General features: G+C 36.7%; 1 protein-coding gene across 3 annotated transcripts in view; it reads right to left on the bottom strand.

The window, feature by feature from the left end:
- DPY19L1 (dpy-19 like C-mannosyltransferase 1) overlaps positions 1-13464 on the bottom strand; it is a 95123-nt gene that overhangs the window by 71516 nt on the left and 10143 nt on the right. For all 3 annotated transcript variants that reach the window (XM_030857521.2, XM_030857522.2, XM_030857523.2), the window contains exons 2-6: positions 8587-8611; positions 7861-7948; positions 4797-4934; positions 1676-1796; positions 903-996 (exon numbers count right to left, since the gene is read on the bottom strand). In XM_030857521.2, coding sequence (XP_030713381.2) covers positions 903-996; positions 1676-1796; positions 4797-4934; positions 7861-7948; positions 8587-8611 — 466 coding nt within the window. The remainder of the gene's footprint in view (positions 1-902; positions 997-1675; positions 1797-4796; positions 4935-7860; positions 7949-8586; positions 8612-13464) is intronic.

The raw sequence follows: 13464 nt of genomic DNA, 5'->3' as shown, positions 1-13464 counted from the left end.
TGTGTGTCTTGTTTCAAAAACAAAATTTTTCACATCATCTTTTAATCATGAGTTTTCATTTTGGTCTCCCCCAATTACATAATTAAAAGAACTTTCTTTGATGCTAACATTTCTGACTTTGCTCTAAGTATCTTAAATCTCTATGCAAATATATTTTAAGTTGGTCTTCTAATAGCTTCCTCATTTGACAAATATTTATCAAGCAACTGCTATACACTCAAACACTGAGCTAGGATGCAATAGATTCTTTGAGGCACACTAAACTAAGAATGCCACACTTCCAAAGCAAAGAAGATAACAGGATAATAGCAGATTCACACTCATTAACCCAAATTGAAAATCACATACATACGCTATACTTCTGTACCGCAAAGAATCAGTAAGAAGTAAAAAAGAAAATTCTAAAGATACTCTGAAGGTAAAATAGTTCAAGCAAGTAATGTAAGGAATGGTCAAAATAAAGAAGAAACAGAAATACAAAACTCAGAAAATTTGTCTATCTTTTAGTTTTAGAAATGTTGCTCAACTATGAAGTATATCTGTATAGAATATATTTCTATTTAACATCAGCAAAATAGTCATTAACACCATTTGATAATGAGTGGTTCTTTCCTTTATATTTTATGTAAACAGTATATACTGCTTATGTACAAATGCCTATGAATATTTAATATTTATCGAATATCCCCATCCTGCTCTACTTAAACCTTTAAAATTATTTTAAATGTGGCTAGCTAAGCCAATGGTAAAATCATTCAAATGGGAAATAATTTTGTATCTACAAATAGATATATTAGAAATGACATTGTTATAAAACTAACTGTAAGTCAATCATTATCCCACTATTCTTACTATTCTAGTATATAATATTATAAACACATACGAAAAATGAATAGTCTTACCTTAAATATGTGCCATATATGAAGAATAATGCCATCATTAGTCCATTTAAAATAAAAATTACAGCAACATAAAAGCAAGCAGGATCTCCCAATCCTTTAAAAATAAAGAAAAAAATATGCTCTAACTATAAATTATGTGTCTGGCAATTTACATTAAAATGTGCTTATTTTGAAAATGGTTGCCATATATATTAAATGGTTGCCTTGGTTCCCATATGAACACATGACACTAGTGTGGAACATAGATGAGAGCAGAGTAGTAACTACTGTGGTTTCAAAACAGGGCTGAAAATTCATGGACACTCCTCCTGTAGAGGTACGGGGCCTATGCCCCTGCTTCTGAGTCTGGCTGGGCTTGTGACTGCTTCAATAGATCATGGCAGAAGCCATATAGAAGACGCCATGCAGTATCAACTTAGAGCCCTGAGCTACCACATGAAAAGCCTAACTATCCTGAGGTACTATGCTACACAAAAGCCCAAGTTACATGAAAAGGGCACATGTAGGTGTCACAGTTGAGTCTCAGTTGGGCCCAGCCTTGCAGGTACAACTACCATGCAGGTACTTACATTCTGGCTCTAAGTGAAGTAGCCCCAAGTTAATTCCAGTCTTCCCAGCCATTTGAGTCTAGCAGAGTCCTCTGACACAGTGGAAACCAACCAACCATCCTATACCCTGCCCAAATTCCCTACTTTCAGAAGCTGTACACCACTAAGTTTGCAGGAAATTTATTATGCTGCAACAGACAACTGGACAATATCATAGAAACTTGCCTTCACAGCTTTCAATAGGGCTGAGTCCTTCTCCTCTGGTAACTGTCCAACATATTTTGGTTTGAATACCAATCAAGTCCATTATTTTGATATAAATCCTGTACCAGCTGGCTAAGACTACCTAATTTTTTTAAAAAAAGAGAGACACCATAAGAAAAAAATATTATCCTCAACAGTTTCCTTACTAGAATATTTTTGAGATATTTTGATAATTATCAAACTTTCCCTTCCTGTACCATCCACTTGGGTTCCTTTAAATCTAGTAAAAGGACCTTCATAATCCCCTGTGTAGATTCTTCACTGGTCAGTCTTACCAGTGCATGGCCTCTCATGGGTAAGAATAAAATATAACAAGAAATATGCAAATCTGTAATTTTCAAAAGCTATAAAACTCGACTAAGGGACATAAAAGAAGAGTTGAACAAATAGAAAGATACTCTGTCTTCCTGAATAGATCTAATTTTTCAAGATGTGAATTCTTCCTCAAATTAATTCATAAACATAACACAATGCTAAGCAAAATCCCAAATGTCTACTGAGATGCATTATATGGAAAAATGACAAAAAGGAGATAACTGAAGAAAATGTCCTAACAGAACAAAATTTGTTACTTACATAATTAAATAGTGTGATGCTGGCACAAGAATAGCCAGACAGATCAACGTAACCATGGTGAGGGCAGTGGAGCACCACCCAGATCCCCCTTCAAGGCTGAGGCACTCATTCCCCTAGCAGCTGGGAGGGTTGGTGGCCGACAGCTCCCAGCTGAGTCCCTCTCTGGGAGCTACCCTCTGCTGAAGAGAGTAAATTCACTGAAGATCATACCCCCTCCCAAGGGCAACTGCATCCAATGCCTAACTACTCAACAGGGGGAAGTATAAAGGCCAGGGGCCCTTGCCTCAGGTAGGACAACTCTGCGGGGTCATCCCAGTTCCAGAGCTTCCCAGGGGATTGGCTGAGGCCTTTGCTGTGACTGCATCACAGCTCAGCTCTCCTCCTCCTCCTCCTACTTCCTTCATCCCCCTTCAGATGTCGCACCCAAGGGCTTTCCCCTATACACTTCCTGTGTGCACATCTCCTCTTTTCCAGGACCTCAACCTAAGGTAACACTGAACACGAAGTCCAAAAGCAGATGCAAGCATATATGTATAATAATTCTGGATATAATAAAGAAGCAGGGAGAAGACGGACCACTCATCCAAGTGTCAGGTTACACAGAAGACCACTTTGAAAACATATAACGTTAGATCCCTACCCCAACACTGAGCATCCAGACGAATTCCAGATAAATTAAAAATGTAAATCTCAAAAACGTAATTATAACAATTAAGAATGAAGATTTTTTACATATGAATGACTAAAAACCATAAATCTAAAAGCTTCACAGATATCTCTGAACAGAAAAAATACATTCTCATCATAGTGTACAAAACTAAAAGGCAACAAAAAGCTGGAGAAAATATCTTATCATATAGCATAGTATTAACATCCTGCATATAATAAATGAGCACTTATAAAATATCAATAAAAACATAGACAAAGGGCATGAATAAGCAATTATTTTTAAAAGTGAAAATGCATTTTAAGATATAGCATTGAATAAAATATACATACACACACATATATACAGCAATGAACAAAATACTTCATGTGATCTTAACTTTTTTCAGCCTATTAAATTAGCAAGGATGCAGGGAAACAAGCATTTTCAGAAAAACTGCTAGTGGGAATATAATCTATCTAGAAAGCATTTTGGCAACATGTACCAAAATCATTAAAGCATATATTCTGTTGAACTAAATAGTTCCACATCAACATATTCATAGTTTAAAAAAACATAAGAATGTATGTAAAGATTTCGCTTCAAGGATGCTTATTGCAGCTTTAGATCTTTTAAAAGTTGAAAACAACCAAAGTTTTCATAAAAGATGGACTAAATAAACAATGGTAGATTGTATATACAGCCATAAAACATGATGGTGAAGAAAAGATGACTTAGGAAGATGGTTTTAAATATTATTAAAAGACAGGGCTTCCCTGGTGGCGCAGTGGTTGAGAGTCCGCCTGCCGATGCAGGGGACACGGCTTCGTGCCCCGGTCCGGGAAGATTCCACATGCCGCGGAGCGGCTGGGCCCGTGGGCCATGGCCACTGAGCCTGCGCGTCCGGAGCCTGTTCTCCGCAACGGGAGAGGCCACAACAGTGAGAGGCCCGTGTACCGCAAAAAAAAAATATATATATATATATTCTTAAAAGACAAAAAGCACTTATAAAAAATGTTATGTGTTGTGTGATCCCATTGCTGTAAAAGTAAATGTGTACATGGTTATAGAAAGTACTCAATAAGTACTTTGGTGATTATTTATTGGTCTCTATCTCCTCTATCTCTATTGCCTTACTAATCAATCAGGCTAACTCAGTTGATCTGGAAGTTGGACTCCACTCACTCAATGCGAAATGACCAAAAGCCCTGCTTCGTGCTGGTACTGAGCCCAGGCTTGAGATCCCACAGAGACCATGGCCCTGGCATCAGGCAGCATGCCTTCTAGAAGCATCAGCACGCTAAGAAGGGGGAGCCCAGGGGACGTACGCTTAACAGGAGAACCTCAAGGAGGAGTCACTGAGGAAGTTACATCTCAGGTTGGTCCTGGAGAATGCTTAGGGATGCATCAAATGAAGGAGGGATGGTGAAGGAGAGGCCAAAGGTTACTGATATCACTGCCTTCCTATCTCAGGTCCTTTCTTCCACTCCCACAGGGGAAAAGTGCATTCAATTAAATGAAGAATCCCAGATAAGGAAGAAACATTATTTAGCAAATGACATGTACAAGTAATGGCACTCCTCTGCTATAATCCTTATAAACATACCAAATCTAGACAGTTTTCATACTTTGTAAACCATGCAATCATACTAATCATTCCCATAAAATCAGTTAAAGACCCCCAAAATTAATAATGATCTTTTTTCCATATTCCTTTCCAAGAAAAGATACACGTTTTCTTTAAAAAAAAAGAAAATTTAATATACTGAATTACATCTTAGATTTAGAATCAGCATTTAATATAAGTAATACTTTAAAAAGTAAAAAAAAAAAAAAATCACAATTGAAAAAGTACCTTACCTCAGGGTAAAGATTGAACCTTTTTAATGTATTAATAACAAGGGGATATTCAGTCAGCTTATCATTCATAATCATCCATACTCCATCCAAAAATGAGGGTGCTTCCACAATAGTCTTAAAGTAGGAATAATATAGTCCCTGAAATAAGCACATGTTATGATTAAAAGTACATAATCACTATGCCTCTTATTAGCTTAAAAAAAACTTAAATATACTGCTTTTGAAAAATAAAGCCATCAAGAAAGTTACAGCTACAATTAATTTCATAGGTTTCTGATCGCTAATAAACGCTCAGGTTGCAAAAAACTTACATATCTTAGTATAACCTTGTCTTAATTGAAACAATTGATCTCAAAATAGCTTCAAAAATAGTTTCAACATTTAAAAAGTAATATAGGGCTTCCCTGGTGGTGCAGTGGTTGAGAGTCCGCCTGCCGATGCAGGGGACACGGGTTCGTGCCCTGGTCCGGGAAGATCCCACATGCCGCGGAGCGGCTGGGCCCGTGAGCCATGGCCGCTGAGCCTGCGCGTCCAGAGCCTGTGCTCCGCAACGGGAGAGGCCACAACAGTGAGAGGCCCGCGTACCGCAAAAAAAATTAAAAAAAATAATAAAAAGTAATATAACTCAGACAGCACGCTTCATTTAAGAAACCCCTATAACCCATACTAACTGAAGTGTTAGTAAAGGCTATCTTACGAACAGGATGAGTTTACTATGGAACCTAAGTTTACCATGAACCAACGCAATCATCCTCAGCCAAAAACGTTTCCCCCTAAATGCTTATTTGAATCCTCAAAATGGTGCTATCAGCCACTTTTCCTCCAGAGTTATACGTAAAAATACAAATATATTAGGAAGGCTACACACTGATGTATTACATGTAAGTTACATTCAGATGCCAGCTAGTTTTACAGACTATTTTCCTTCTTCTCAGCTCAGCATAAGGTAAGTACCCTGCAGGACCAGGGCTCTGAGGGTGGAACAGAGGGACAGTGGTAGTACTCCCATTTTGAGGAAAATATTTTTTTACTTTGACATGCTAATTATGAAAGATATCAAGGTTGGAATACTACATGGGACAAAAAACAAGCAAGTACTAGAAGCCTTATGAGGGAGCAGAAGTGGCAGCATAGGGCAAAACAGATGAACCAATTCCATCTGCTATACAGTTTTGTCTAGAGCTCCCCTGGTAGCCAGTACCATTAGCTATCAAACTCTAAACTCACCTTAAGATTTATAAATATCAAAGTGATTTGCCTACCCAGAAAAGGAAAAGAATGGTTCTTGATACCATGGTATTTAGCTCTCATATCACTGTTTTTTTAAATACTTCCTACTGTACTAGGTTGAATAATGTCCCCCAATATTTCATGTCCACTAAAACCTGTGAATGTGACCTATGTGGAATAGGCTCCTTGCAAATGTAATCAAAATAAAATGAGGTAATACTGGATTAGGTGGACTCCAAATGCAAAATAACTGATATCCTTATAACAGCAGGGAAATTTAAACACAGAGGCATAAGGGAAAATGCTGCATGAAGACAGAGGCAGAGATTGGAGTGATTGTACCTCCAATGCAAGCCAAGGATTGCCAGAACCATGAGAAGCTAGGAAGGAGTCTCAGAGAAAACATGGGACAGCCAGCACCTTGATTTCAGACTTCTAGCCTCCAGAACCGTGAGAGAATAAACTTCTGCTCTTTTAAGGCACCTAGTTTATTGTACTTTGTTATGAAAGCCCCAGGAAACTACAACCTACCTTGTAGGTTTGATTTTGGAACCATGTGAATATCTTATATAATTAAAATATAAAAACAAAACATTTTACATGCCTAAATAGCAAAAAAAAAAAAAAAAAAAAGAAGAAGAATTAATTATTTATCTAGTTGGGAGAGGATTTCAAACAACTTTAAGACATATCAATAGTAATTCTACTGTACACCCCTAATGGAATATATCCTAAAGTCAAAAAGAGCTGCAAGAAAGTTTTAAATTATTTTCAGTAATCATTTTTAATAATATCTTTGATACTTTTATTCCTCAAGTATAAGTAATTTGAAACCAAGATTCTCAAGCTGACAGAAAAGATACAAATTTAATATCAAAAAAGTAAAAACCACCTAAAACTAAATTTGAATTTAGAAATATAAATCAATAATTTATTTTCTCCTTTTAAAAAACTGTTTCCTAATTCTGTTTACTAAAAAGGCCTAGACACAATGGCCAATCTAATATAAAGTATTATCAGTGAGCACCTCTAGAACCAAAATTGTGGTCTCTAAATACCATGTGCTACTGAAAGGAATCAGGGCTCCTTGGAAAACTGGATGATTCCAGGTCTGGAGAGGAAATGTCTTGTAGTACCAGCAAGTAAGGAAGCTACAGAATACTAGTGAGGTCATGTCAAGGAGACAGAGAGAACTGCAAGGGCTCTCACCAGCTAAAGACAGGTAAGTTTAAAAAATATTTTAAAATCTATCAGGCCATAATGGTATTCCAAAAGGAGTACCAACAGAACTCCATTGGTCACCACTAGAAGATGCTAGGGAACCAACTCATTTTTCTGAAAAGTTGTAATAAAAAGAAAGAATCAAGCATTTCCTGTCTTTCCTGTGAAGTGTACCTCAGAGAAACAAACCAAATAAGTATTGTGGGAAAGTTCTTCTCTACAGAGGAATTATGGTTATTAAATGCCCATTCCCCCAGGTAATTTAAACACTGGTTGATCTTTGATGACATTAAGTAATTGCTCTTCATTATTTTCAAGTATGACAATGATACTGTAGTTAACAAAAAAAAGTCCTTTCTTTTGAGACACATATGAAAAATATTTACAGATGAAACGATATTTGAGGTTTCCTTTAAAAAGAGATGGGTGTGTGAAGATGTAGATGACAGAAAAATGGGTATGTGTCCTCAGTTGTTGAAGCTGGGAGAATGGGTAGGGGGAGTTGTCTACTCTTCCTACTTTGGAACATCTTTGAAAACTTCCAGGATGAAAAGCTTAAAATGTTTAGATTACTAAACTACTATAATAAAATATTACATGAAAACTTAATAACCATTTCAGTGCGAAAAGCCATCTCCCTTTCCAATGTTGAGAGGTGAGAAAAATGACGATCATTTTCAAAGAGGTGTGTGATATGGCTCCTGTAAAACAAAAGAGTAACAAAGCAACAGTGTTGAAACTTATACTAAGTATAATTTTAAAAGAAACTCTAAAAGCAAAAAACAAAAAATCTATATATTTGCAACTCATTTTGTGATAAAACTCAAACACAATGGTATGCATATTTGTTTTTCCACTCAGTATATCTTAAATTTCTACTAAACTTTCTCTCTATAAGAATTTTAAAAGCTAATTCAAATTAGATTTTAAAATTAGAATGAACCAGAATAATGACGTTTTAAGCCAAGTAAAATAAAATTATAGATTAAACTATAAATGTCATTGGGTTACCATTTCAGAAATGTCTGATTTATGAAATTCATATTTCTTTCTATCCAGAAAATTAAAAGAATGAATCTTCTTCTCAACATGAACACTATATTAATGTTAAGGGAAGGAGAGTCTCAAATATAACCTCTTTAATAATAGATCTTTTTTATTAAAAAATTGCATTATTCTGGCTCTGATTTGTGAATTAAACTACATTTTCAGACTAGTGTGCTGCATGTAATAATATACATTCATCCTTAAACTGAAATTATTCATATATATATGAGAAATAGTTTGGTAGGCTATAAACATCTGCATAAAATATACCATAGGAGAAAAACAATCTTACCAGTGCAACACTGCTGCAAAGGCAGCTGCAAGAAAAAAGAAACGTAAATTATTACTTTAGCATTAAAAAATGTTTTCACCCTACAGAAAAGCATTACAAAGATAAGCATGGTAAAGTTTGGGAACTGTAAATCTTGAACTCTTAGGGACTGGGCAAAGAATAGGGACTCTTCAAAAGAAGTCCCAGGGCTCTGCTTAAAATACCAATAGACTAAATTATAAAAGAATTAAGCATATATCTACAATTTTCATTCATACACTCATTCAACAAAATAAATGAGGAGCTATTATTTGCCAACAACTATACAAGAAACCCTCAGATGGAAAGTTCCACAAACTGAACTGCAAAGCGAATAGAACCAATGGTGAGAGGCAACAGAATAAAGAAATATGGTGACCTCAGGGAACAGGACTGGGGATGGACAAAAAGAGGGAACTATCACTTTCGATATGTGCTGCAATATCTTAATTTCTATAATACATTTTACTTTTTTTTTATTTTTTGCGGTACGCGGGCCTCTCACTGTTGTGGCCTCTCCTGTTGCGGACGCGCAGGCTCAGCGGCCATGGCTCACGGGCCTAGCCACTCCGTGGCATGTGGCATCTTCTCAGCATGTGGGATCTTCCCGGACCGGGGCATGAATCCATGTCCCCTGCATCAGCAGGCGGACTCTCAACCACTGTGCCACCAGGGAAGCCCACATTTTACTATTTTTTAAACAAATTTAAAACAAAAGAAGAAGGAAGAAGGAGATGGAGGGGGGTAAGGAAAATAGAAAAGAAAGAGAAAACAAGCTAGTAATAAAACCAGTCTCATAGTTTGCTTTCTGTACAAGTACAAAGAACACATTAAAATGAATCCAGAAAATACTATTCAGTTTCCTTGTATCACAAGATTCACTGTATTGCAGGCTTCTGATTAAATACTAAGGAAATGAACTATAAAGTACTCTTAGAAATGAAAGACAAACAGCTCAGATCTTATTGTCTTATTTTTAAAGAAGTATTTATATTTTAAAAAATTAAAAAATGCATTTTACCTAGAAGATACTAATAGTTACAAAAGAAAAAGATTTACTCTTTCCAGATCATTGAAACTACAAATATTTAACTAGGTTTGTCATTTGACATTTATTTGTACATGGTACTTTGACCTTTTGAAATTTTGATTTTTTTTTTCTTATTGACAAATCTAGTATCCACTCCCTTTTTGGTTTTTACCTTTAAAGACTTCACACCACCATAATATAATCTGGGCTTTATTTTCTCAATGATCTAACTATCATGTTGCTGAATAAATCATTCTTCTATCATAGAATGTAAATACCACCTTATACTGAAGACTTGTCACATTATACTTTGGTAATCCCTTAGAGCTTATAATTTTGATTTCATTCATAAATTAATATGGGAAGAATCTACATATTTATAATATATATGTATATGTTAGTATCCATAAACATGATATATAACTTCAATTATTCAACTCTTTTCAACTGCCGTCGACAAAAATCCAGCAGTAGAGCTAATACGTAATACATAGTTAACTCATATTTCTTATTAAGTCTTACCTGGGAGTTTAACATCTTTTTGTTCCTGCTAATAACCATGAAATTTTGTTTTCATTATACTTTACTGGATATTGTTAATGTATTTATTTTTGAAGTGTATTTATTTAGTAATGTATTTCTTTTGGGCTCATTTACTGAACTATTAATTCTTTTATTTATTTTTTTTTTGGTTTATCATCTTCAATTCTCCATTTTAAATAATATTTTAAAAAGATAACTTTGCTCATGTTTTATAATTTTACTATTAGTTTCTTCTTCCCATCTGACAATAATAATAAACTTCTAGAATAATACCAAGTAATTCTGGTAAAAGAGGGCATCCAGTATTCTGCTGACTTTAACAGAAATGCATTTCACATTATGCCTTTAAATTAGTCTTTGACCTTCACAATTCTGCAGCGATACATAGGATTTCTCAAGATCATCATCTCTCTACTTCCTCAGAATACTACAACTTCTCAGAAGGATGGAAGATACAAAGTGCCTTTTGGTGCCTTCCTTTAATTCAATCCATGCAGCACTAGACAATTCTTGGATTTCTTGGCATTTGAACGACCCTCTTTCATAGTTTCCAGGGTCGATTCATAATCTGCCCAATGTTTTGAAGTCCTTTGTTCATTTCAATTTAATAATAGTAATAAAGCAGCTAACATTTGAATTCTTATTACCTGCCAGGCATTTTTAAGTGCTTTACTTGAACTAACTCGATAAATCCTCGCAACCATCCGATGTCTTAGGTACCAACCTTCCCTGGTATACAGATAACACGTTGATTCCCAGAGAACTTTAGGAACTTGCCCAAGAAACAAAGTGGATAAACAGAGAAAGGGAGGTTGGAAGCAGGAATTCCGACCTAAGATCCCTGTGCTGTGTGGCCTCTTGTGGAGGAGGGAGGGGCTGACACAAAGGCCAGAGCCTCCTTACCCTAAGTATCTTATTCCCCTTCCCTCTTTATTTATTTTAAAGATAAAAGAAAAAAGTTACAATTCATCTGTTGATAAAGGCAGTATGTTTTATAGAAGCTATTATTTTTTTATAAAAGTGTAGAGCTATACTTTAATTTATTCAAAATTGAGATAAATTATATGCATGTCATTTGAAAATGAAAGCCCCAGCAAGTAAAGCAGATACTGCCTTGTGAGCATAATTTAAGCATAACGACATAAAATGACAAAAACTTCCTCAAGTATCCCTAAACAGCTTTTCTTGCCTTCTTGCCTACAGAAAAGATTATAAATGATTTTCTCTACATGTATTCCAGTGATTATCAATCCTGTGTATAGTCTTCTGGGAGTGTCACAAAATTGATAACCAATTTTTCCAGTTTAACACACATGCTCTTCTTGTCATTCTAAGGTACTGAGGTAAATACAACATTTTTTTTAAAAAATCAGAAGATAAAACTTTCAAAAAATCCAAAACTATTCTATAAGAAAAAGGTGTTCAAGGAAAGAAGGTTTGCTTTGTAACGTAATTCAAAAGATTGCAATCCTGTGGCTGAGAATTCTGAAAGGCTCTTAAGTTTTGCTAGAAGCACACAAATTACCAATACTCTGAAACTAAATTGGCCACTCCTTCCACTTTCTGACTAAAGAAATTTTGTACAAGATTATATGTCACAATTATATCAATTTTCAGCCTTATGCGATTTGAGCTGCTTCTTCACTGAAAATTATTCTTCTCCTGTTATTAGAATCTTGTTTAAACAAAATAGAATGTAATTCCCTGAGGGTACAAACAATGTTTCACTGAATTTTACTACAGCAGTACTTAGCAAGAAGCTGAGCACATAGCCAGACTCAAATGTTTGCTGAATTAATGCATATAATTAAGGTGGGAAATTAAATAATCCTAAACCATGTCCACATAATAAACCAGAGTTGAATATACTTTGATGGATAGCTACACACACACACACACACACACACACACTCGTGTGCATATAATAGTTTTGTTTTGTTTTCTTTCTAAAATAGAGTCCCAGCGATCAGTGCATATTAGACCCCTCGCCTACGCGCAGCCCGCTGCCTAAGCCTGCCATTCTCAGTCTGGAACCCCGGCACAGTGGAGTTCCCGAGGTCCTGCCCCAGCTCTGCTCCCTCTGACACCCCTCCTTCCAGCCACAGCTCGGAAAGTGGGAAGGGGACGCCCCCTGCTTCCCCCCCTCGATCTTGCCTGGCCCGCAGAGCTTTCCAGCAGTAAAGAGGGCAGGAGGAACGGGGAAAGAAATGGAGGAGGGGGTCCTTCCATGCTGTTCTGCTCAGTCCTCAAGGGTTCCTAGATCCCATCCCCTCTCCAACCAGCACCAGATCCCCCAGACCTCTCTCACCAACTCTCCCAGCCTCCTACCTTCCCCCAGGTCGCCTCGCCCCAGCAGGTGACTCAGAAGTCCTCCCACCCACCCAGTTAGGATTGCTGGGAAGCCGAGCCCCGCGATCTGCTTTCCTAAGATTCCTCAGCTGAGTCTTCTGCATGCTAAAGTTGGAGACCCACTGTCCTTTCTCTCTTCCTCCTCCTCAAGGCAGGAGAGCAGGAACTGTGAAGCCAGGGTGGGCTGCTTCTCCCCTTGCCCCTCTCTGGTAACCTGCCAGCCACCCTCCTGCAACCGCAGCCAGGACTACAGTTTCCCATTGACCCTACATTTAATCCCTCACGCGTGTACTTCATAACTAGTACTTGACTTAATTCACAGAATACCTTCACAAGCCCTCTTATTTGAGTCTCACAACAATCCTGTATTTATTCCCATTTTACAAATGAAAAACTGGGCCTCTGAGAGGTTATTTCCCAAAAGCAAGAACCTGGACCCAGAAGTTCTAATTCCAAGCCTCAGTTTCTTTCCACAGTGACAGAGCTGCCTCCCTTCCCATCTGTAGGCATTCGATGACCTCATCTTGTAACAATATTTATACACAGAAATATATTGTAAGTCCAAAATGACTTGCAAAATTTAAAAATACATCTTATTCTTAAATTGAGGTTAATCCATACTTAAAGCATTCTGCACAGTTTTGGCCTCCCTAATGCTCAAGTAACAAAACGACATAAAAAGAAGTTAAGAACTCTTCTTAAATCCACTGGACAAGGTTTTAAAATCAACCTTGACAAGTTCCACACTCAACCTCTTCCTAATATTACTAACAATTGTTCTCAAGGGTCCATTCAGAGTTTAAAAGTTTCTTCCCAGAAGATGAAGTCACCAGTAAATAGTCTCCCTATTCCACACCAACAATCCATCCTGGAGAAGGAAGTCAGTTTCTAAATGTACAGACTTAAGCATCTCCTCCCCGTCTAAAAAGTCCCATGAC

Source organism: Globicephala melas, chromosome 9 (assembly GCF_963455315.2).
Source record: "Globicephala melas chromosome 9, mGloMel1.2, whole genome shotgun sequence".
NCBI classification, from domain to species: domain Eukaryota; kingdom Metazoa; phylum Chordata; class Mammalia; order Artiodactyla; family Delphinidae; genus Globicephala; species Globicephala melas.
This window is presented reverse-complemented; position numbering and strand designations above follow the sequence as displayed.